Raw genomic sequence first — 26,079 nt, 5'->3', positions numbered from 1 at the left:
ACCTAACTCTAAGCCAAATTTTCTCTTGAATAGCTCGAGTTCAAAATTAATACGATAAAAATGGACTTCATTTAGCTTTGATTTAACTAATAATAATAAAATCAGTTTAATTGTAAAAATTAAAATTCAAGTAAATTTAATTAAAAACTGAATATATGCTAGTAAATATATTTTATTAGTTTATAAGTTCTTTAAAAATAAATTAATTACTAACTAGTGCCTTGCACAAAATAAAAGATGAGCTTACAAAGAATAAAATATGTTATCTTTAATACAAAATTTTTAATTTATATTTAAAAAATACATAAAACAAATAAAGATATTTTACGATGATATCTAAACAAATATTTTTTTATTAGTAATATATAGATGCTAATTCATCATCCAAGAAGAGCCCCTAGAGCTGCTTGTAGATTTACTAACTGCTGTTATCAATGTGGGTTTTTACTTCCTTAAAATCATAATTTCTTTTATATTAAAAAAAGGGGTTTCCATACCAACAATTAGATTTAAAGGTTTTTGTCTAAACATCGTTAGATTTGAAATCCAGATATGTTCGGAAGTAATCAACTCTTTTTTTCTCTCTATAAAAATATAGACAAAATACGGTTTAAATTCCAACTCTAGACTTTTTAGTCAAATATAAATTTAAACTCTAGACATTCGAGTCGAGAGAGGAATATAATGGGTAATTTTTTTGATATGACACCAAACTATGACCTATTTTTATTTTGGGGGTCCAAACTTCTATTTTAATCAAAATAGTTACCTAATTTTAATTTTATTTCATTGGGTGGTCGCCCAAGAAAATACAAGAATCCAGTTTATTTTTGATGATATGATGTTGAAAATTCTATGTCAACAAATGAGATGAAATTGCTAACTGGGCGGATAATATATCATGTATGTTCTGGTAAAAAATTTTAGGCATCTATATTATAAAAAGAGAATCACCAGAGTAACAAAAAAGACAAAATTGAAGTTAAATAATTATTTTGATTCAAATTGAAGTTTGGATCCAAAATGATAAAAGACAATAGTTTGGTACTCCGTCAAAAAAAAATTTACCTGGAATATAATACCAAGTGGAGGGTTTCTATTGGTAAGTGTTTGCTGTTTCATATTTGGTTAGCCTTACCTGATCAAAGCGTGGTGGGGCCCTTCATTATTTTCATATTTATTTAACCTCGAACGCACACTCTGAGTGTGTGTCCTGAGCGTTGCTGCCAATTCGAGTTGGAACACCAAAAAGCTTCTCCCTTTTCACGCGGAAATGGGGCTCTGATTCATCGCTTTTTGAGGTTTTGGGGCAATGCTCTTGGCTTCAATCTCCCATTGGAGATGTGCGGATTGGTCTTTGATTGATTGATTGATTGATTTCAGTCTTAAGGTGAGCGTTCCTGTGATTTTTTTTTTGAGCCTGAGAATTTTGTTCTGGTTTTGGGTTTTTTTGATGAATGGTGTGTTTGATTTTTGTTTTTCTCTTGTTTTTTATTGTAAAAGAAATGCATTGATGGGGTTTTTGTTGAGTTCGTTGAATCTGATGATGAAAAGTTGGAATTTTTATGAATTTGGGATTGTGGTTGTGGTTGCGTTGTTTTTGGTGATTATCATTTAATGCTGTTGTTTTAGTTTGGTTTTTTTTAATAAATGAATCCATGATTTTAGGCGATTTATATATCTTCACATTAGAAGTATGATAATTCTTTCTTTTGCCAAGTGAGAGGGTGGGGATCAACTCTCTCTCACAACTTTGGTGAGGTGAGTGGGTTGTCGACCTTATTAAGAAAAAAAGCGATTTATGCTATATATAATTGTGTTTTTGTATTGCTTGTTCAATCATGTATGTTTTCCCCCTTCTGATTTGCATTTAGACTCATAAAAGTTGCAATGATTTGTTTGGCTTGCTTATTATTTCAATGAGCGATGCATCTGCGAGATTGCATTTTGGTTTGGTGATACCGTAGTGATTAAGAGTGCTTTGGCATTTATGCATTTGCTTTATGCTGTAACTTCTTGTAGTTTTCATCTTCTTTAGAATCTTGGAACCAATTCTTTTTTTTTATAAAAAAACAAGAATATTGTGAATGTGCCTGCTCAATTTTGTTTAATATAGACAATTAACTAGAGCCATTAATATTGGAGGCTGTGGGCCACTGGCCCATTGTAGATTGCCAACATTGGCTTTCATTTGCTTATTTTATGCTGTAATCTATCCTACTTTACATGTTTTTTTAGAACATCATTCATATAAAAAGTAAATGTTGTACCCATCAAGTTGTTTGTTTTAGATTCATTCATTTCTTTAATCAGTGTTTTATTCAGGTGCATGGCACTTGGGTTGAGGAAGTTTGGTTCTTTATACTATTTCATGGGCATGATCATAGTCTAGAAGTGTACTTAGTCTTACAAGTTGTGGTTGATATCAAGTGCAGGATTTACATCAGTCTAATGATAATCAGTTACATAATGGCTCTGTAATTCTCCCAGTGCAAATGGTAACCCTTTCACATGTAGCTTGATTCCGAACCACATTTGTGCTATGCTCATTTTGCTGGTTAGGCATATCCTGGTGCAATGTATCTTTACTGTTGACAGTACTCTAGAATAGGCTGGACTGGGCATGACCTTGATTGCATATTGTTTTGATCCATCGCCTTCTTGGTGAGGAAGAGCACTTCATTTTTAAGTCCTGAGTGTTGGCAAATTCACTATTATGTTTCAAGTAAGCAATGAAATTCACCTTATTCTTTTTTTGCTTTGAGTAAATATGACTACTAGTGTGGGAGTGAGTTGAAGGAATTAAGTCGACATTGTTATAGGTTTTATTTTGAAAATTAAATTCATATGTAGCTGCTATGTAGTTTTTATTTTTCACTTCCAAAAGCAATTGATTATATCCATGTAATGATTGTCTGAACTCAGATAATTTACCTTGTAGAGTCCAAATGGATGAGAAAAGCCTATTTTAGAAGGGGGATTTTTGTATGTTAGATTCCAAAGCTGAGACTAGTATCAATACTATAAGCATCTTATCAGTTCTCTTTGTATACTAATTTTTTGATTACTATCTCAAGTAATCAAACTGTAATTGATGTTCTTATTGTTACTGACCAACTCTAGTGATTATGTCACGATTTTGTATGAGAACATCTTGAAATTTCTTGAAAAATTAGACTGATGTGGGCTTCAATATTCTTTAGAATTTGATCCAATTTAATTATCAAATACTTTAATCATCTCATACATGTTGCTGATTAAAAATTGGTTAACTTATCTTGGATAAGGTCAAATTCAGTCAATGAAATCAGGGAATCCTAAGCGGCAATTAATTCATAGTTAGATTTGCGATTTGGCAATTCTGTTCTAACTTTACATGATTACATATCTAAGAAGAAGTTCTTTATAATGGTTACTTTTGATTGTTTTTCTTTTATAATGATGCTAGATATGATTCTAGTGATGCAGGTTTTGAACAAGTGTATCATAATTTTGTTCTAAGTCAAGAATATCTCTTATTACCTAAAGAAGAGATAATCTAACTTTGCAAGGGCACCCAAATCAAGTTAATCAAGCATCCTAAGAACATCAATTTATTTATGTAAAGAAATAAATTATGATTATCCATTTTAAATGATGTATAACTTTCTGGTAAAATGATCTTATTGATAAAAATGTAGGTTTTAGTTCTAAAGGCCATCAACCACGAACCTAAATTTCATAGCATCCTAAGATTCAAAATACAAATGGGAGTAGGTTCTACATAGTTATTAATCACAGCTTCATTCCTCATCTCTTCACCAGTGACCACATAAAATTGAGTTTAGTGGAAGTACGTAACAAAAATCTAACAATTAAAATTTTGAGTTAATATTCTTCCTAAAAATTTGTTACTCATCTTAGCTTCAGCATGCAGAGATAATCCATTTCTACCTTGAATTAAGAAACAATCTTTCTTCTATGCTTACTTTGCAAACTTAAGTTTGGGGAGTTAAGGCCCATTTACAAATTGATCATTGCACTCTAAGAAGCTAGGACCGTTGATTCTTCCATTTGCTGCAGTTGGCTTGGGTCTGGCTGTTTTAAGTTGCTTCTGAGCTCTGGGCTTTGGTGGCGAGAATTTCTGTATAGCGAACAAAAAATGGGTTATTATTTGTATACATTTTGTTTTTTGATTGTATGAGTTTTGAATGCGAGTGTTTTTCAATTACAACTCTAATGATTTGGTCTATTATTCCTTTTTCCATATAGACAGCTCTTCATTTTATTTTCTTTATTGTTTCACATTTGATTCTGGCTGTGATTTTTTGGTTTGCAGGATTTTCAATATTGTCAGAGGTTGCTTGAATTGTTTACTTGTTAAACTGCTGCTCAGATCTCACTTTGACTGTATTTACCAGGTTTGCTAATCTGAATTGTGCTAGCTTTCTTTCTTAACATTTTAAGTTATGCTTTTATTGTTGGTGTAATTTTTTGTGTGAACGGTAGACAACTCCTCTTATTGTGCCCATATATTTTGCCAGTATTATAATCTGAAATAGTAAAAATGAAATATGTGACAAATGTTTCTCTTGTATAGAGTTTTGCCATTTTTAGTGGTTTTAAATTCTTATTGAAATTTTTTTCTGCTAATGACTTTCATAAATCAATAATTTTATTCCTATTTCTACATCCTATTTAATGGCATTTATTGTTTTGTTTTGTACTCCATATGTGGTGTGCATTCATTCATAATAGTATGTTGATAGGATGATCTCTGATCAGATCACCAAAAGTTTTACATTCGTATATTTGTTGGTTAGTTTTGATAGGTAGCAACTAGACTTGTCCATGGGCCGGGTTCAAGCCGGGCCAAGCTTATAATTAATAAAATTCAAGCTTGCTCGGCCCAATAATATGGGCCTTAACTTTTGTTAAAACTTGCCCGAATTTTTTGACCTTTAACTAAGTCCCGCCTAAGCCTACCCAAATAAGTTTTATCATTAAATAATAAATAAGTTATAAAAAGGTTAATAATAATATTAATTTATGAACACTATCAAATGTTATTCTACAAAACACATTAAAATTAAAATACCAAATGTAAATTTTTATTTAGTCACAACATCTAAAATTCAAACGATTATAACTAATGACAATCAACAATAATCAATAATTAGACCAAGTAGACCATCTATTCACAGTTAATCAATCCAAAATAGTAGTACATGCTTTAAATATACACACATACAGTATATGCATATTTGATTTTATTAATATCTGAAATATATATATATATATACACAAAGCTAATTAATAAATAGATTATTTACTTCGGGCCGGACCGGGCCGGGACCGGGCCTTAACAACCCAAATCAGCCCGTTTTTAAAGCGGGCTCTATATTTTGTCCAAGATTGGATCATTGGGCTTTATATATTTGTCCAAGCCCTCCCAATTTTCGGGCGGGCCTTCGAGCTTGGGTGGGTAGCTCGGTCTTTGGACAGATCTAGTAGGAAATTATATCAAGATTCTTTTATGTTGTTTTAAATATCTATAGAGGACATTTTGACCACAGTGTAAATAGGAAGTTAAATCACAATCTGGCTTATTTTGTGAAACCCTTTTGGATTTGCTTTCTTTACCAACAGTTTGTTATGATAGATGTCTCTAACCATGACAACGGGACTGCCACATGCATATTCAATTTTTTATCATCTCCTAATGATAGATCCAATGTATCCAGAATACATATACAACTAAGGATACTAAGCGTGCTTAATTGATCCTTTTGTTGTGGTAGACATATGTTTAACTTAAATTTGATGTTTGAATAGTTTGGTATTGAAATAAGTCTTGGGTAGGCTTTTTCTAACATTATCATTTCCCTATTTTCATGCATTTTCATGCAATGATATTATAGATTTATACAAATTGTTTGAAAAAAAAGGGCCTTGGGAAACGACTTGGTGATCGTTAAAAAGTGTTGATTGTTTTATTTGCATACAAGTGTTTTTCTTTGTCATTCTAATAGACAGTAGATTGTTGAATGCGTATTAAGACACACTTGACTGACAGATGCCCCATTCCAACACATGACCCAGCCCAAAGAGCTATGAGATTCAGCCTGGGCAGCAACGAGTTCATTTCCTTATTATTATTATTATTATTATTATTTTTTTGAAGAACCTCTCAACAGAGAAGCTATTTATTGAAAGTAAAAGAAATAAAAGATACAAAGATACACAGAACTAGGGTCTAGAAACAAAAGAGCAGATTAGAAACTAAAACCATAATTAAGAAACGATTTCATAATCCAAAAAGGGAGATCTTTTCCAAACAAAAAAAAGATTGAGATGTTGATGTTGGAATCCTTGAGTTGCTAAATTAGCTGCCGGAGTACCCCAAATGGAAGGGATGATATGAATCTGGGGATGGCCACACATCTCCAGTAAGAACTTGAGATTATTGATTTGCGCTTCAAATCTCCAGGAAGTAATGTGATCAGAGCACTGAAGTAGTTGAATAATTGCATGATGGTCGCAGAAAATGTGTTTAATAGGAATGTGAAAATCCATCGCAATGTGAAGAGCTACTTCAACAGCAAGAAGTGCATCCGAAGAATTATTCGAGCAGCGATGAGAAGAGCAACCTGCGAGAGAAATCTCGTAATTAGCATTTGAAAAGAAAAAACCGGCTGAACTTACCTAAATAGTTTGGTTTGATGTTGCATGAGTGAAGAGAAAATCAATCATCAGCAGAGGAGAAATTGTTCAACAAAAATTTTCTGCCCACGAGCTCAAAGTTACAGCAAGAAAACTCATCAACGTGTGCCGCAGCCCTGAAAACAATATTAGAGTAAATGGGACGAGATTTTTTGAAGATACCATCACACCGGCACAACCAAATGAACCAAGCACTGGCTGCAATGAATGCAAGAATGTGCTTAGACTGCCTGTATTCAGTAACCCAATTACCAGATGAAAACCCGTTAGTGAAAGATATAGAGATATTTAGCATGCTGATAATCTGATCCCAAATCACTTGAGTTCTATCACATTGACAAAACAAGTGATCAATGGTCTCACTGTGAAGACCACAAAAAACACAAGGGTTATCAGGGCCAAGGTGAATGCTATGTAAAAATGCAGATGTGGAGAGGCGACCTCTTAGACATAACCAAATGAAATGTTTAATTCTAGGTGCAACGGGAATGCTCCAGACAATGGTCCAACCTACCCAATGATAAGAGTAAACCGATTGCTTGTTCAAAGTATGATACACAATAGATGAAACTTTGGTACCAGAAGAATTAGGAATCCAAATCCAATGATTATCAGAATTATGATCAATTGAAATTAAATGCCTGGCCAAGTTATCAACATGATTGCCAAAGATGTAATTAAGCTCTTGAACAATCCACTGATCGTTAACATCGATATTAGAAAAAGAAATCTGATCAAAATCAACATCCATATTGAGGTAAGTGGGCTTAAGAGCTATTGGTATATCGTAAAGCCAAGGATCCCAAAGAAGAGACGTACTCATAGGATTAATAGAATTTATTTTGCAATGATGTTTTATAAAAGCAGCAGATTTGCATAAACCTCTAAAGAACCAAGAGCACTTGGCAAGCACAGAGTCTTGCCAAAAATTGATTTTCCCGTACTTGTTAAGTAAAATTTCAACCCACAAACAGTCATGATTGTTTAAGAACTTGAATATATTTTTAGACATGAGAGAATGTTTGGCAAGAGCAAGATTTTTGATACCTAAGCCCCCCTCAGACTTACCTTCAGTTAAAATGCTCCAACTCACATTGTGGATGCACTTTCCTTTACCATTCCTATTCCAAAAAAATTTTCTCACAACTTTGGAGATTTCTGAAAGAATTAAATCAAGAATGGGGTAAACAATTGAAGTGTAGACCGGCACAGATAACATGACAGAATTAATAAGGATCTCTTTGGCGGCAGGAGTGAGATGAAATTTAGACCATTTAGAAACTAATCTATTAACTTTATTAACCATAGGCTAAAAAGTTAGAGAAGCAAGTCTTTTAGGTGAGATGAACACCCCTAGGTATTTAAAAGGGAAGGAAGCTTGCTTAAGATTCAGGATGTAACAAACCCTATTTAGAATGTGATTGTTCAACCAAGAAGGGAAAAAAATTTTGAGATTTATTGTAGTTGGGGTACTGACCAATGAAGATGCTATAGTATTTTAAACAAGTTTGAATGTTTTTAGCAACCCTACGAGTAGCATAAGTAATTAAAATCAGGTCATCGGCATACATCAGATGATTGGAGTTGTGATACAAATTGCTATTAAAACCAGGAATAAGATTATTCTGAAGACTAAAATTAAGCATGGTAGTAAGAGTTTGAGAAACAATAATGAACAGATAAGATGAGATGGGGTCTCCCTAGCAAACGCCTCTGGAGGAGAGAAACCAGGGGGTTGGTCTGCCATTAACTAAAAGAGAGAATGAGCGAGAATGAAGACATGATTTAATCCAAGAAACCCAGAGAAGAGGAAAATTCATTTTAATAAGAATGGTAAGAATTGCACTCCAACTAAGGGTATCATATGCCTTTTCGATATCGAGTTTAATAATCATCCTAGGGGGGCTATGGGTATCAAATTCAATCGAATGGGCAACCTCTTGCACCATGATAATGTTATTTGAAGAGCTACGATTAGCCACAAAACCCACTTGTTCACGACCGATGATATTAGGAATAACCTTTTTTAATCTATTGGCAAGCAGTTTCGAGAGAATTTTGAAACAAACATTACATAAGGAAATCGGACGGAAATCTGAAACCAATTTAGGGTTGTCCTTCTTAGGAATGAGAGCGACGTAGGTTTTGCCCCAAGAGGAAGGAATGAAAGAGGTTTTAAAAAAATACTGAATGGCTTCAAAAAGATGATTACCCACAACAGGCCAAAAACTTTATAAAATTCCATATTAAATCCGTCGGGGCCAGGGGACTTACCTGAAGGAAGGTCAAAAATAGTTTGATGAACTTCCTCCATGGTAACATTGATGATGAGAAATGCACTGTCAGAGTCGGAAATCCTGGGAAGGTCAGAGGAAGAGTGTCTTGATTGCTTGAAGAATTGCTGGGAGAGCCGCTCCAAAGATGTTTATAAAAGTTCATAAAAGCTTGCTCAATACCAGAAGGGTTTCTGAAAACGTTACCATTAGAATCCTCTATTTGAGAAATATAATTGGTATGAGAACGAGTACGATAAAGAGCATGAAAGAAACTAGTATTCTTATCACCATCTGAAACCCAATTTAAACGAGTGCGCTGGGCCTATTTAATAGTGTTCTGACGCTGTAAAGCAGAAAGTTTAGCGTAAAGGACCTTGAGAACGAAATGAGTATTAGAGCTAGAATCAGAAAGCTCAAGAGAACCAATTTCAGTTTCAGTATTAGAAATAGCAATATCCAAGTTATTGACCCCAGAATGACTACAACGATTGAGATTAAAACGGGTACGAGAAAGGAAATGGGAAAACACATGCATAGGGTTACCCCGAGGAGTAAAATCCCAAGCTTCTCGAATACAAGAATGGCACCCCAAATACTCCATCCAAAAATTTTCAAACCGGAACGATTTTTTCTTGAAAACAACGGATAAATTAGCGGTGAGAAAAAGCGGAGAATGATCTGAGAAGGAGCGAGTGAGGTGCGAAAGAGTGTAGGATTTAAATGTGTCATTCCACTCAAGATTGACTAGGCAACGATCGAGCTTGGCCCATCGCCGAGCAGAACCAAGCTGGTTGTTGCACCAGGGATAATGTGAACCGACATAGTTCATGTCCAAAAGATTGTTACTATTAATAAAATCATTAAAAAAAAATCTGGATTTACGGCTATAGTAAGAGAAGGAGCCGCCCTTGTGCTCAGTTATGGAAAGAATAGAGTTAAAATCCCCCAGAATGAGCCAAGGAAGCTTAAGATAAGAAATTTGCGAGAGTTCGTGCCAAAGAAACCGTTGGTTTAGGCAACGAGAAGAATTATAAGCCATCGAGATAATAAAATTTTTGGAAAAAGTAGAGGAAACCACAATATGCAACGTGTGACGGGAAATAGAAATAGGTGTGACTCGACCGATGGCAGAGTTCTAAAGGATAAAGATACCACCTGAAAAACCATCGGTGAGGACAGAGGCCCACTCCAAGTGTTTAGGAATTTTTTTACAGAAGCGATCAACATGATCAGAGTTGGCGCGGGTTTCAACTAAACAAACCAAAATGGGTTTAAGCTTTTTGATGAGTCTAGTGAGCCGAGAAGAGGTATCCCGATCGGAGATACCCCTGCAATTCCAACATATAATTTTAGCTGAGTTCATAATAAACATAAATAGAAGAAAAACGGAAAGAACTTCCTTGAAAAGAAGGATGAGAAGGATAGACGACAGCTTCAAGGTCCGGGACCTCCGGTTTCCATTCTGCCTCTTAGCATGAACTCCTTTTCTGATGAGAGCCTCCCGTCTGACCCCACCGGTATTACACCAAAGTCATAGAGTCTTCAGGTTCGTCTTCCTCATCTGGCATCTCATCGTCGTCGTCATCAGTGGAACCCTCGTCATCTCCACTATCTTCTTCCATTTTACTAGAGTCAAGGGCAGAAGAAACTTGGGAAACAAGAGAATCATGAAGTAAATCTGAAGAGAGAGTGTTGGTGGAGACAACCGGGACAGAAGTTCTCAGGATGGGAGGGAGGGAGGTGGGTCTAGGGCTAGGTCTAGATGGGGCAGTTGTCTGAGCGACTCCTCGAGAAGAACGAAAAGGAACGATCTGATTGGTATGGGTTAAGTGATGGATGTTCTCGAGAAGAGGTAAGGACATCGTTATGACTTGAAGGGTCTGTCAGAATAGTGGCTTGGGGATCAAGCGAAGGAGATTGAGTTGGATCTAAAGGACAATCTCTGCAGGTTCCGTTGATCACGAAGTTTTGGTTAACGGCTAGATCTGCAACGGGATTTTGAACGTTTGGAGTTTTCAATGACATCAAAGTGTAGGGAATCGTGAGAGGCATGGAAAGTGGACGACCACCCACGGCCAGCAAATCTGGATCCGCCACGTATGCTATGGGAGACATTACCTTGGGACTCAGTGATTTCGGCTTCCACACCGACTGCTGTGCGTGGAGTCACGTGAGGGGCACCCTATTGCACCACCGCCGCGACCCCGAGCACGGCCACGCCGGCGGGAAACCAGAAGCCACGGTCCAAAATCAGATTCCAGATTATCTTCAGGTACAGGGACGAAGATAGGGTCCGATGTATCCATGAACTGGTCGGCGTCGTGCGAGACCTGGGAGGTTCTTTCCACCGGCACTCGTTCATCACGAGAGGGCAAAGAGAACCCACCGGGCCCAGATGATGCAGCCCGAGTACACGATTTGCTACCATGACCGATAAGCCCACAATTGTAACAGAATGTCAGCAATCGCTCGTACATCACCACGACGAACACCTTCTGGAAATCATCCCCGATCCAAAAACCTCGACAAAGAGGTTTAGATAAATCAATTTCGATGCAAACCCGGGCGTATTTGGATCTTGTCAGTGTGGACGTAAATTCATCAACCTTGATGAGATTACCAAAGTTGCTAGCAATGGTCTCAAGAACGTCACCGTCCCAGCATTCCAGCGGCAAGTTATGGAACTGCACTCATATTGTAGCGGAGTTAAGCTTAGTGAAGCTCGGTTCGAAAAAAGGTTTCCATGGAGACAGCTATAAAATGATTCCGTTTACAAACCAGGGTCCATCAAGAAGGAGTTGTTGCATGGCTTTTTCAGTAGGGCATCTAACCAGTAAAAAAACCATTAGGAAGGTCGGAGATGAAGATCTCTCCAATGCTATTCCACTTGTCAAGAAGTGACGTCTTGACATGCTTGAAAGGAGGGGATTTTCCAAACAATTTACCATACAGAACATACTGGAATTTCATACGACCTCGATTAATGGCATCCTTGTCCAGCCGAACGAAGTTGGAAGTGGTGGCTTTGAGTTTGCTGAGAAGTTGCTCATTGTGGAGAGGGAGTTATTCAGAGAATGAGTCAGAGAAGCCGTGATTTGAGACCAGGATTTTTAGAGGGGGAAGGGGGTTGACCCCCGCTTGCCATGGCAAGGGGGGAAACAAGATTGTCAGCAAGGGCTCAGATGCTCAGAGGCTCAGAGGCTGGCAAGCTTGAAAGAGGCACATTACAAACCTTGTAAATGTCCCATTTCCTTATTATTTTGGATTTGAGTTTATGGAAAGTATATAGTCCGTCCATTCTAGTTTCATCTTGGGATTGATTTCGAGTATTTGTTATTATTACCATAGTATGTCTTGCAGCTAGGGTATCAATAGGCACATAATATTTTTCTCAAAACTTCATAGTTAAAACTTATTTCATTTTTCCCTCAGCGCTTACATTTAAATTCAAATATTGGCACTTAAAGCAAATCTCTATTTTCTCTAAATTCTTGCCTTGTTCTTGTGAAAAGCTCACTTGAATGTGATTCTGCTACTGACATGACATAGTTTTATAAGGGTTCTCATTCTTACAACCATCATGCAGGATTACTTGTGGGCAATCTAATTTGCTTTCATCATGGGCACTGTCGGTGATAATGATTGGGACGAAGAATATTCAGTTATTGGAGACAAGGCAGAAGTTGGGTTTTTGGATTATGCGGATGATGAATCCCTGCATAACTTTGATCCATACGAAGAAGGTCCTGTTGTGATCTCAATACCATTTCCATTTGTTAATGGAAAGCCTCAGTCTGCTCTGATTGGAGAAACATCCTGTGGTTCTATTTCTATCAAAAACACCACTAGCGATCCAGTGGAATTGTGGAGTGTTAGGATCTTTTCATCAAATCCTGAGGACGCCTATATGCTCTCAATGATGGAACCTCCGCCACCTGGTGCTGATGAGAGAACCATTAGCAGCTTTGTGGGGTTGACTGCTTTGGAGGATAGAGTTCTTCAGCCAAGGAGTACTCTCACTATTTGGCTGTCTTGCAAACCAAAAGATATTGGTTTACATACATCTGTTTTGCATTTTGATGTTGGAGATGAGAAAGTTGAGCGAGTGGCGTTTCTATTAGCTGAAGATAGGGTCTCACAGTCCTTGTTTTCCAATATCCCTTTTTCAAGAGCTCCTTTGGGGAGGAAGAAATTTAACTGTGAGCAATATGTGGCTGGTTCTCGCCCACCACGGACAAATGCACAGTCTTTCAAGTACAAGCTTCCTCAATATGAAATACCATCAGATGTTCGTGAAATGATTGAGAATAAACAGGTTCCTGATGCTATTGTGGAAGGATTGAGTCGTGGTAACTATGCAAAATACTTCAGTTTTCTGATTGCTATGGAAGAAATTCACTTAGAGGTGAGTTGTGATTTGATGAAAAACAAAGAAAAAAAAATCTCAATAATGTTCTATTGATCTTACATGGAAATTACTGTGACAGGAGGATGTGAGAAGGCATGACATGGAGTCTGTGACCATGAGGAGGAGGGGTAACCATTTTTTGTCTCTTGAGGTTCCTGGATTGGCAGAAAAAAGGCCATCTCTTGTTTGTGGAGACTATATATTCGCCAAGGCTTTGACTGGTGATCCTGAGGATACAGGTTCACCATATCAGGTATAACACTTACCTTTCTCAATTAGTAAATTACCTGCAATTACATGCATCATATCTAATATATTTTTGAGTAGGGGATAACATCTCCTTCTTATTGCTTTTGGTTGTTGTTGTGCAGGGTTACATACACAGAGTTGAGGCTGATGAAATATTCCTGAAATTTAATAAGGAGTTGCACCTGCGTCATCATGATGATTGTCTCTACAATGTCAGTTTCTCATATAATAGAGTGAACTTGAGAAGAATGTACCAAGCAGTCTATGCTGCGGAAAAGTTGGGGCCAGAGCTTCTATTTCCTGCTGAGTCTTCTCAGAAAAGGATTATGAAGTCATGTAAATTGCAACCCTTCAATCCAGACATTAATAAGGAGCAGGCAAGCTGTGTCAAAATGATTCTTGGTTGCAGAGGAACCCCTCCATATGTAATTCATGGACCACCTGGTACTGGAAAGACGATGACATTGGTTGAGGCAATTTTGCAGATATACATGACCAGTAAGAAGGCACGCATTCTTGTCTGCGCCTCTTCAAACAGTGCAGCAGACCATGTCCTGGAGAGACTTCTTATCAAGGAAGATGTTGGTGTTAGAGAGAATGAAGTGTTTCGGTTAAATGCTACCAGCCGGCCATATGTGGATATTAATCCAAATTATATTCGTTTTTGTTTCTTTGAGGATATGGTCTTTAAATGTCCTCCTCTCAAGGCACTGATGCGTTATCGGATCATTGTATCTACATACATGAGTGCATCATATCTTTATGCTGAAGGGATTCGCAGGGGCCACTTCTCCCATATATTTTTGGATGAAGCTGGGCAAGCCTCTGAGCCGGAGACCATGATTCCTATGTCAAATCTGTGTGTTAAGGAGACTGTCATTGTGCTGGCTGGAGATCCTATGCAGTTGGGTCCTGTTGTATACTCAAGGAGTGCTGAGAGTTACGGATTAGGAAAGTCATATTTGGAGAGACTTTTCGATTACGAGCATTATAAAAATGAGGATGAAAATTATGTGACAAAGTTGGTGAGGAATTACCGTTGTCATCCAGCAATATTGGAGCTCCCTTCAAAGCTGTTCTATAAGAGTGAATTGCTTGCAGTCAAAGATGATATTGAATCATCGTTGTATGACTGGGAAGACCTTCCTGATAAAGCATTTCCTGTTTTGTTTATTGGCATTCAAGGATGTGATGAGAGGGAAGGTAGTAACCCGTCGTGGTTCAATAGGATCGAGGCAAGTAAAGTTGTTGATATAATCAGAAAATTAATCAGGCACACTAGTCTAACTGAGGTTGATATCGGAGTTATTACTCCTTACCGTCAGCAGGTACTCAAGTTGAAGAAAGCACTAGAGTCACTTGAGATGCCAGATTTGAAGGTTGGAAGTGTTGAGCAATTTCAAGGGCAAGAGAGAGAAGTAATAATCATATCTACAGTCAGATCAACAGTTAAACACAATGAGTTTGACCGAGTATTCAATTTGGGTTTCCTTAGCAACCCTCGAAGATTTAATGTTTCCATCACTCGTGCTAAATCTTTGCTTATTATAATTGGAAATCCACACATCATCACTAAGGCATGTCTCATTCTCTTCGTAATTCATCATTAGTGTTGCTTACTAGCATAAATTCTGCTTCTTTTTTATATTCTTTTTTCTTTATTATGCGAATTAGTAGCTTAAATTTCATTTGCTTTACCACTGGAGCAGTCGGTTCAATCTGAAAGAGTCTTGTATGCCCTTTGTTGTTAGGCACTAGCCTTTAATCACCAACTCCATTCTTATGTCGACAATTCCACAAGTTTATTTCTTAATGCTAGCTATTATAGTGTAAATTGCTTGATAGTTAAAATTAAGATTTTTACAAATTTATTTCTTAGTACTTCTGAGTTCTAATGCTACATGATTACTTGTCTAGGAAGAATTAAATTTATTCTTTATTATTCTTCGATCACAGGTTTTTGGATTTGCTTATCATAGATTTCCTTTTAAACAGGAATAACTATTAAATCTTGATAGCTAAACATTTGATTTTCTTTATATGATACTCTCGTAGATCAAACTTCTTTGATTGATACATTTTATCACTATCAGTCATAAAACCATTATTCCGTAAAAATTTATTTAATCACATCCATTTTAAGTGTTGTATGACTTGCCAGCAACATTAATACGCAAAGCACGTTAGTTTATTGAGCAAGGGTGTTCTTCAATTCTAAGTTTTTGTCAGCATATCTAATTTTTTTACTGCTGTTTTACTTTCAATCAAGTTTGAATTCATAAAGTGCCATCTCTTATGGTTAAGAGGCATACCCAATTTCTTTCTGATACCTTGCATAATGGCCTGAAAAAATGTTTACTTATCATGAACTACTATGTTTTGCAGGACCCATACTGGGATAGACTGGTAAGATACTGTGCAGATCATGGTTCTTATCAAGGTTGCGCTCTTCCTCCCCCAGAGTTTCATGATAACTTCGATAATGCTCTTCAATACGGCAATAAACAAAAATTCCCGAGCGGGCATGGTGACAAGATGCCAAACGAGGATAACAATGTCGCAGAATGCAGTAATGACACACCAATTCAGTACACAAATGAAGTCGAATGGAATGAGTTCACTTCTTACCCGTACTCTGACGGAGCTGACAATTGGGGTGATGACAACTTAAAGATGTACTCTAATGAAACCGAATGGGGTGATCATACTGTCGAGCAGCATTATAATGAATCAGAATGTTTTGATGTTGCTGAAAACCAACCGGATAGTAATGCAGGATGGAATGATAATACATCAGAGTCGAACTTTACGAATGTTGATTCGACTGAAAGTGGATCAAGTTCTTACTCTAACCAGGGTGAAAGAAAATCACCTACTCTTTCCAGTACGAGGAAGGCAAGCGATGATTCATCGATGTATTTCATGCCGAAGGCTAGCAATTTCGGATGGAATGATTGATTTTCATTTATGCTTTTTCTGTTGAACAAGATTTGACTTTCATATTATACATCTAAGGAACTGTTGAAGATTTTCAATCCAATATATTTGATATGATATTGAGTTTCACAGGCAAAAGCTATTGTTCAGTTTGTGATTAAGTGTTCATTTTCATTGGTAAAGGGCAGGGTAATTTTGCTTATTTTTTAATAATTTCTTTTAGCTAAAATAAAAATATATCTCTATATTATAATTAATTTGAATCATTATAAAGTATATCCATGAATCGATTAGGGTGTGTTTGGATGGAGATAATGGATACTGTTGGAATGTGAATTATTTTTAATAATAATTTATACTCATATTTAAATGTACAACTGTGAGAATGGAAATAAAATGTATGAAGAATGCCAACGACCATTTGGTCTATTGGCATCGGGTCCCTTACGTAGGGTGTTCGCCTCGAGCGTCGAGCGTGGCTCCCCGAGTTCGATCCCCATCTCGCGTCGAGCGTGGCTCCCCGAGTTCGATCCCCATCTCGCGCAAGGTGAGGGCACGGTTCGGTGGTGAGCGCTGCTCCCCCACGTGTTCGTCCCTGGGTTTCGGCGCTTGTCGCCTTTCTCAAACAAAAAAAAAAAAAAAATTGTATGAAGAATAAATAATGGTACATGTCCATAGTAATTTTTAATTAATTATTATGCAAAAAAATTAAAAATTTCCAGTTTCATATATGTTAGAAAATTTAAAGTGCTAATATTTTTGGTATATATATATATATATATATATATATATATATATAAAGTAATTATACATCTATATATGATTTTTGTGTGGGTATCGCCCTTAAAAAAAGCTAATTATTTGTAAAATTATGATATGTGTGATTTTTTTTTTGGTCATAGCTAAACAGATTAATCATATATAAAGATTTATTATATTATATGAAATTAAAAATATAATGTTTCATGGTGTTTTAAGGGTCTGTTTTATGCTCAAACTTAAATCAGAATTAAACCAATAGTATGACATTATTTTTTTTAATAATAAAATATATATTTAATTTAAAAAATTAAATAGATATTGAGAACTATTTTTTATTTGTTATTATCTTACGTTCTTATGTAAACTGAGATTCAAACCGGTCTTTTCTGTAGATTATAAGTACTATACATAAGCATCAGGTGCCAATAGATTAAAATATCATACACAGATAACCCGATACTAATGGATTGAGGTATTTTTCAAAAAAGTATATGGAATTATATATATATTGAATTATAATATATTTTATTGGTATATTGTGTTACATTTATTTTGGTGTCATACTGTTGTTGTACGTAGTAGCAATTGTTATTATTATTTTCAATTATTATTTATTTTATATCTTTAAAAAATAAGCTTTACTTATTCATCCTAACTTCAAAAATTGCCATTTATCCCTAAATCATTAATAATATGTTGCTTCATCCAACTTCTTCTTTTGGTTAATCATAAAATTAACAATAGTAAAAAAAATATAACTAAAATCATTTAAACTCTAGATATATATATTATATTGCCAATTTTGCATACAACCCCCCATAAAAATTATTTGAATTTTTTCTTGTTTAAAAATTTAAAAGGCCATATATACAATTCTCATTATATTCAAGGGTAAACTTGTAAAAAAAAAAAGAAAACCCTAATAAACAATTAATGCAAATCGATGAGCCGCACGAATCTCAACAACCATCAGGTGGCTACAAAAGCATCACCAATCAATCACATCCAAAAGAACAATGTTCCCATCGATCATCAACCCAAACACGAATCTCAACACAATCCCATCCATCCATTCCTCTGGTCACTTTACTGGTCCCTTTTTTTAGTTCCCAGAAAACCCATTCCTTTGGAAAACTCTTGTTTTTTTGTTCTTCTCTCGCCCTGAAAGCGCATATGCGCATACACACACACACCTTCACATCCTTTTCTCGCCCAATTCTCTCTTCGATTTAATTCCTCTTTGTTTTCTTGGATCAAACCCTCTGATTCTCGCCATCAAGGCCTCCAATTTGATGGTATGATCTCTGTTCTTTCAAATTTTTCCATTTGATTCTCAATTTTTGTCCCATTTTATCGTTTTGTTTCAAGATTGTTGTTTTGGGTCTTTAATTTACGGTTTCCCATTGTTTTATTTGCTTGATTTGGTTGGGATTTAGAGGCTTTTGAGGAATTCTTGGAAATGGTTTGCTGTTCTTGTGTTTTTCTTGTGATTCTGGATCGATTGGATGGAGAATTTTCGTGAATTGTTGTGAATGTGTCTGCAAGATTGGGTCTTGGTTTGGGTAATTAAATGGAGTGATTAAGATAGTTTTGACATTCATGGGCTTGCTTTATGCTGGAATTTCTCCTAGTTTTCATCTTCTGTAAAATCTTGGAATTACATACATTTTTTTTTTAAACAAGAATCTTGTGAATGTGTCTGCTAGTTTTTGTTTTAGTTTAGGCAATTAACTGGAGTGATTAAGACCGGAGGATGTTGGTTTGTGACTCATTGTAGATGACAAACATTGGCATTACTTTGATTGCTTTATGCTGTAATCTGTCCTGGTTTTCATCTTCTGTTGGGAAACCAGTTGTTTCTGTTGGATCTTTACTGGTTTCTTTAATTGATTTTTTGGTATGAGAATTGGTTTATGATTGCAAATTAGTTGGATGACAGTTAGGTTGAGAAATTTGGTTCTTGATACTATGTCAAGAGTATGATCAATATTTTAGATGGTTTAGATAGACTTATAAGTTGTGTTTGATCTCAAGTTCAGGATGTGCACCAGTCTATTGATTATCACTTGTATAAGGGCTCTGTAATTCTTAGTGCAGTGCTAATGCCTAATGGTTACCTTTTCGCATAGATCTTGATTCTTGACCACATTTATGTGATGCTCATTTTGCTGGTTTAGAAGACCCTGGTCCAAAGTATCTTTATGTTTGATGGTTGCTAAAATAGGCTGGATCTGGCATGCTCCTGTGTGTGTATTGTCTTGATCCATCACCTTTTCAGGTGAGGAGTAGCACTTCATTCATAAGTCCTGATTGTTGGTATATTCACTATTATGTGCCAATGAAGTAATGAAATTCACGTTATGTTTTATTTCTTTTGAGTGAATATGACTGCAAGTGTAGGTTTGAATTGAAGGAATTAAGTAAGCATTGCTATAGGTTTTATTTTGAAAATTAAATTCATATTTAGCTACTACCTTGGTGTGAACTTCCAAAAACAATTGATAAATCCATGTAATGACTGTTTGAACTCAGACAATTTACCGTCCATAGTTTTAAAAGGATAAGAGAGTCCATTTTAGAAGGAGATTTTTGTGTGTTAGACTTCAAACCTGTGATTACCTTTAAATACTATAAGCATCTTATTTGATCTCTTTGTATATTAGTTTTTAAATCTATATTATTTTGATTGTAATATCAAGTAATGAAACTAAAATTGATGTTCTTATTGTTAATCACAACTCTACTGATCAACTCATAATTTTGTATGAGTACATTTTGAAATTTCTTGAAAAATCAGACTTTATTTGATGAGGGCTTTAATATTCCGTTAAGATTTGCCCAATTTAAGTAGCATATACTTTGATTATCTCATACATGTAGCTGATTGAAAATTGATTAAATTATCTTGGATAATGTTAAATTCAGCCAATGAATTTGAGGAATCCCAATGTAGATTGTGAGCATCTAATTAGTTAGCGGCAATCAACTGATAGCTTAATCTGAGATTTACTACTTCTATGTTCAACTTTACATGAAACTTATTCAAGAAGTAAATTCTTTACTAGCTACTTTTAGTTTGTTTTTCATTTCAATGGTAGCAAAGATATGATGCTATGGGTGCATTTTTTGGACAACTATATCATAATATTTTCTTATTCAAGAATAACGCTTATTATCTATTAGCTAAACATGCGAATTTCTTTAGATGATAGTTTTGTTTACACTAAACTTCTTCCTGAATGCTAGCTATGTGTTTCTATCATTTTCTTACTTTCATTTATTTATCCATTTTAAATGATGCATAAATTTCTGGTAAAATAGTCTTAATGATAAAAATGAAGGTTTTAGTTCTTAAGGCCATCAGCTGATAGCCTAAGATTTTATGTGATAGCATCTTAAGATTCAAATATAAACGAAGTTAGGTTTTATGAAGTCATTACCCACATCATCATTTCTTATCTTCACCGGGAAATAAATAAAATCTAGTGAAAGTACCTAACAAAAATCTAACAATAAAAGTTTTCAGCTGATGGATCTTCCTAAAATATCGTTACTCATCTTAGCTTTATTATGTAGAGATAATCATTTGTCCCTTGAAATGAGGAAGTATTTTTCTGCTGTGTTTTTTACTTTGCAAACCAAAGTTTAGGTAGTTGGGGCCCATTTACAATGTTGATCATTTCACTTTTAAAAACTTAGACCCTTGTTTCTTTCAATTGCTGCCATTGGCTTGGTTTTCAGTGGATAAAGTTGCGCATGAGCTCTGAGCTTTGATTAGTGAAAACTTTTGTTTAGTAAACAAAAGATGGGTTCTTATTAGTACACTTTTTGACTTTCGATTGTATGTGTTTTGAATGTGAGTGTTCTCCAATTTTTTTCCTTTGCATTTTAAGTTATGCTCTTATCGCTGGTTTAGTGTGTTGTGTGATTTAACTGTGTGCAACTTCTTTTATTTGTCCCATAAATGTTGCTAGTGACATAATCTGAAATCGTTAAGTATGAAATTATAGATTTTTTTTATCTAACAAATGTTTCCCTGGTCTAAAGTTTTGGCATTTTTAGTGAATTTTGATTTCTTTTTGACATGGTCTTATACCCACTTTCATCAAGGAATAATTTTATTCCAATTTGCATATCCCATTCGATGCTATTTATTGTTTTGTTGTGCATTTTATACCTGCAGTTCATTCATACAAAATAATATCTAGATGGGTTATCTCTAATCAGATCACCAAAAAGTTTCATGTGCTTCTATTTGTTGGTTAGTCTAGGTATAGTCAGATAATTTTTTCCTGTAGCACCTTGGATCAAGACATCTCAATTTTGACATGGTACCTTCCACAGTTATTTGATGATATTTTAAATATTTGCAGCCTCACTTGTCTTTATTTAAATGGGAAGCTAATCCATAATCTGGCTAATGTTGTTGAACCCTTTGTTGGATTTGTTTGCTTTATCAACGATTTATTCTGATAGGTGTGTCTCACCTTAAGAGTGGATTGCTGCACTTCTATTCAATTTTTGGTCATCTCCTTATGGATGGATCCTATGTAATATCCAGAGTACATTTACAATAAAGGATATTTAGCCTTCTTCTTTTGTGGTAAAAGTATGTTTAGCTGTAACTTAAGGTTGAGTAACAATGAATTGAAATAAGTTTAGGGCAAGCATATTGTGAAAGTACCATTTCCTAATTTTCATGTTTTTCATGTAATGATATTACAGATTTAAACAAATAGTTACTCAAAAGCTATACTGAGAATAGGTTTATAAACCATCTGCAGTTTTTTTTAATAAATATTTGCAGTTATAGTATCCATTCTGACTTCTTAAACTTGGAAAAACTTGTTTTTTGTCCAAGTTACTGGAGGCTTAACTAGAGAATGGTTACAAGGAAAACAGTAACAGTAACATTAAAGCTTTGTTTAAAATTAATGTCACATCAGCTTATGGATCCTTTTGCCAAAAAAAAAGAAGTAATAAATTTTTATAATAATAATAATAATAATAATAATAATAATAATAATAATAATAATAATAATAAAGGAAGATAATGCTATTTTTAGTGGTTGGCAGTCTTGATTTAGTCATAAATCAGATGTCTGTTTCAGTGGCCAATAATTTTTGACTTGCTTAACTTTCTTCTTCCTTAAGACATGTAAATTTCTGATGCCATTTTGGACTTGTCTCGTCTCAAGGCTTCCAATATTATTTGGATAAAGATGCCTTCAATGTTTTGCTATGTTTTGAACTTTATATCGACACCATTGTTTATATTTTTGGAGAGAACTCGTGTTTTGAACTTTCTTTTTGTTATTTTTTCTTATATATATGTCTTTTGATAATCTGTTTCTTTTGTTTGAAATTGTTATTTTCAAACTTTAGAAATAATATTCATTTTGAATGAATAATTAGCATTCAAAAAACATGTGGGTTGAAGAGGTAGTTTTCTAGAATGATGGACTTTGATTCACAGAAAAATTAAAAACATCCAGAATGACATGCTTTCTCCCATAATGAAGTATGTCATTGTTTGTGTGTTGAATAGCAGAGGCATTTGACTTTATAGTTTGCTTAAGAATTTCTTCTGTAGATATCCATATATTTTTTTAAAATATCATGTCCAATTCTCTCTTTGACAAGTTTTTATCCTAACATCATGATCTTGTTTCTACATGAATTCATCCTCAATATGAGTCCATTTTTGTCACACCATTCATTTTAGAATGAAATCACACTGGATGATATGGTGGTTGCCATAGAGTTTTTTGGTCATACACATGCAAGTTATAAAACCTATTGTTATGTCTAGAGCAACCAAAAAACTCTTGCACCTGGGCACCAGCAGACTATTTTGCCCATCTCATGCCTATTGCCATGAAACCTCCTGGCTGCCTTTGAACTGTCACCATTTTTAAAACCTCAGGCACATCAGATATTAGCAATTACAGAAGATATAGCTTTTAATGTTGCAATTTTGGCTTGGATGTTAAGAGACATTCTAATCATCTTTGTGGGTCTGCCTTTCAGACATTATTACTTTTTCACATATATGGTCAATGACAGCTCAGATAATTTACAACAGAGTATAAATTTTTAACTTTGTAATTGACGGAGCTGTTCGATCTCTAGCAAGAAGGGACATCTGCAATCTTAACATCACAGTAACATTAAAAAACATGACTGATGTAACTAAAGTGAAAGTCATATATGGCCATAAATGATTAGATTTCTTTTCTTCATTGCTTTGCTTTCTTCCCACTTAAGTTTTTATGAGACTTGAACCTTCCTAGTTTGTCACCCCCCGGTCTGGACTTTTTTGTTTGAAAAGAAAATGCAATCAATGTTCATCTAGAAGGACATGAAGATAAATGACGCCTTTTTTATGTGCTATTTTCACATTATCTTCATAATAACACTACCAATTTGATTTCAGGTTTGTGCTGTCCAAGGTGCCAGTTTGAACTCTCATCATAACTGGATCCTATGATCAACTAGGACATCATGCATTGTCTAATAGAAGGCCTCCCTGATGAAGTTGCTTTGCAATGTCTTGCACGTGTGCCCTTCTTTTCCCATCCTTACATGCAGCTAGTCTGCCGTGAATGGAGGACTGCACTTCGCAGCGCTGATCTCTTTAAAGTGCGGTTGGAGGTTGGTGCCTCAGAAGAATTATTGTGTGTGTTAGCATTTGAGCCAGAGAATACTTGGCAGCTTTATGATCCTGCTACAGACCGTTGGATAACCCTCCCCAATCATGCCATCAGAAATCAGACACCTTGCTCGCTTTGGTGTGGCCTCTGTTGCCGGAAAGCTCTTTGTGATTGGTGGTGGCAGTGATCGGGTGGACCCATCAACCGGAGACCATGATCGGATATTTGCAACCAATGAAGTCTGGTCATATGATCCCATCATGAAGGAGTGGGCTCGTCGAGCTCCCATGCTTGTCCCTAGAGCCATGTTTGCCTGCTGTGCGTTCGACGGCAAGATTGTTGTTGCTGGTGGTTTCACAAACTGCAGAAAGTCAATTTCGAAAGCCGAAATCTATGATCCTGAGGCCGATCTGTGGCAGCCTCTTCCTGATCTTCGTCACACTCATAGTTCAGCATGCTCTGGACAGGTGATTGGCGGTAGGATGCATGTCCTTCACAAAGGTCTATCCACAGTGCAGATACTTGAGGATGGGGGACAGAGTTGGGCTGTTGAGGATTATGGCTGGCTTCAAGGTCCAATGGCAATTGTCCGCGGGGAGCCATATGTGTTGAGCAACGGTCTGATCATGAAGCAGCAACGCGAGAATGTGCCTGATAGGACGGTCTCTTCTGCATCAGAATTTCAGAGCAGGATCGGTTTTGGCATGATTGGTCTTGGCGATGAGATCTACGTGATCGGTGGTGTGATTGGTCCAGGACCAAGGAACCAGTGTATCAAGCAGTTGTCTGATGTTGATGTCTTGACGGTAAGAAGCGATCGGCCAGCATGGCATCCGGTGGCCCCCATGACTCATTGTAGGGGGAGCATCTTGGGGTGTGCTTTGCTGAGAATTTAAGATGTAGTAGCTTGTTGTGATAGTAGTAAATGCTCCTGGTATACCGTTTGAAATTTTAACAGGAAGCAAAAACAGTCAAGAGGGATTTCTTCTTCTTTTCTTTGTATGAGGACCATGTTTTGTGGCCCCATTTGTTGTTTTTCTTTTTCTTTTTCTTTTTCTTTCTTCTTTTAGATTTTCTTGCAGCTACTCTGTCTTTGTATGAGTAATGAAATTTAGCTGGTAGAGAAAAAAAATGTTCAGGTCTAGTGATAACGCTGCTCAGTTGTTGTTTGTTTTTACTGCCTCTTTAGATTCAATTAGAAACAAATTTGATGACTTTTGATTGCAGTTCCAAATGTGTGATGCTTCAGAATGTGATATACCCATGTTGATTCTTATATGATTTGTTTTCACTGATTATGAATATTATTTGCATCATAACTGAATCAGTTAAATTTTGATAATTTTTTATGCGCTTATTTCATTAGTTTCTAACTTATGTTTGTGCTTCTTGCACAAGTGCATGGTTATAAATATATATCATGGTTATAAATATATATATATATATATATATATATATTTTTTTAAAAAAATACATGCAATTTCCATCAATAAAAATAAACAAGACAGAACTGTTTTTTCTCCGTTTTAGATGCATGTTTTTCAAAAGCAACACTAAAGGTGGTCTTTTCAAAATAAATACATGTGCAAATAAATTATTTATTTATTTATTATAGTTGTTTTATTTTTTTGGGCTTTTGACCAATGGGTCATTAGGAGTTATGGGTTTTAAACGAGTTCGGAGTAAATATTAACAAAATAAAGCTTGTAAAATATTAAGTTGTTTTGTTGGTTATTTTTTTGTCTCTATTTTTTTTTATTCCGTTGCTTTGTGAAACTACAAGCCTTCTGTAGCTATTGATGAAGAAACACTCACAACTAGAGGTGGGCACGGGCCGTCCGGCAACCCGGCACGGGCCGGTTCATTGACCCGTAACCGGCCCGGTTAAAGGTTGGGGCTTTCCCAACCCGTGATCCGGCATGTCACCCACCGAGTTAAAACCGGGTTGGACCGACTTTAAATACTAAATTTGGTTTTTATTGGTCATGGGATTTGAACCCATGACCTTAACTTGAATAGCAAAAACTCACCCACTTGAGCTATAATTTGCTTTTCAACATTTATTGGCAAAACTTCTATATAGATAAATGTA

General features: G+C 35.6%; 2 protein-coding genes across 4 annotated transcripts; both read left to right on the top strand.

Moving 5' to 3' along the window:
* The first annotated feature begins 1,221 nt into the window (after window positions 1–1,221).
* Window positions 1,222–16,701, top strand: LOC120256400 (probable RNA helicase SDE3). Of its 3 annotated transcripts, none has more exons than XM_039264090.1 (6): window positions 1,222–1,390; window positions 4,319–4,400; window positions 12,565–13,383; window positions 13,466–13,639; window positions 13,758–15,212; window positions 16,021–16,701. In XM_039264090.1, exons 3-6 carry the CDS (start codon window positions 12,598–12,600, stop codon window positions 16,591–16,593), a joined length of 2,988 nt encoding a protein of 995 aa, XP_039120024.1. In that variant the 5' UTR covers window positions 1,222–1,390; window positions 4,319–4,400; window positions 12,565–12,597; the 3' UTR covers window positions 16,594–16,701. The 3 variants fall into 3 exon arrangements, with proteins under 3 accessions (XP_039120024.1, XP_039120023.1, XP_039120025.1); XM_039264089.1 differs by lacking the exon at window positions 1,222–1,390 and adding an exon at window positions 1,720–1,761; XM_039264091.1 differs by lacking the exon at window positions 1,222–1,390 and adding an exon at window positions 1,804–2,725.
* Window positions 16,702–18,487: 1,786 nt separating this feature from the next.
* On the top strand, window positions 18,488–25,202 carry LOC120256410 (F-box/kelch-repeat protein SKIP30-like). Its single transcript, XM_039264097.1, is given in 3 exon segments — window positions 18,488–18,629; window positions 23,771–24,084; window positions 24,086–25,202. Coding segments are annotated over 2 exon segments (1,044 nt in total). The 5' UTR covers window positions 18,488–18,629; window positions 23,771–23,838; the 3' UTR covers window positions 24,884–25,202.
* The last annotated feature ends 877 nt before the right edge of the window (window positions 25,203–26,079 follow it).

The sequence above is a fragment of the Dioscorea cayenensis genome, unplaced genomic scaffold (genome assembly GCF_009730915.1).
Source record: "Dioscorea cayenensis subsp. rotundata cultivar TDr96_F1 unplaced genomic scaffold, TDr96_F1_v2_PseudoChromosome.rev07_lg8_w22 25.fasta BLBR01001422.1, whole genome shotgun sequence".
In the NCBI taxonomy this organism is placed as follows: Eukaryota; Viridiplantae; Streptophyta; class Magnoliopsida; order Dioscoreales; family Dioscoreaceae; genus Dioscorea; species Dioscorea cayenensis.
The sequence above is the reverse complement of the archived record's forward strand: the minus strand, read 5'-3'. Positions and strand labels throughout refer to the sequence as shown.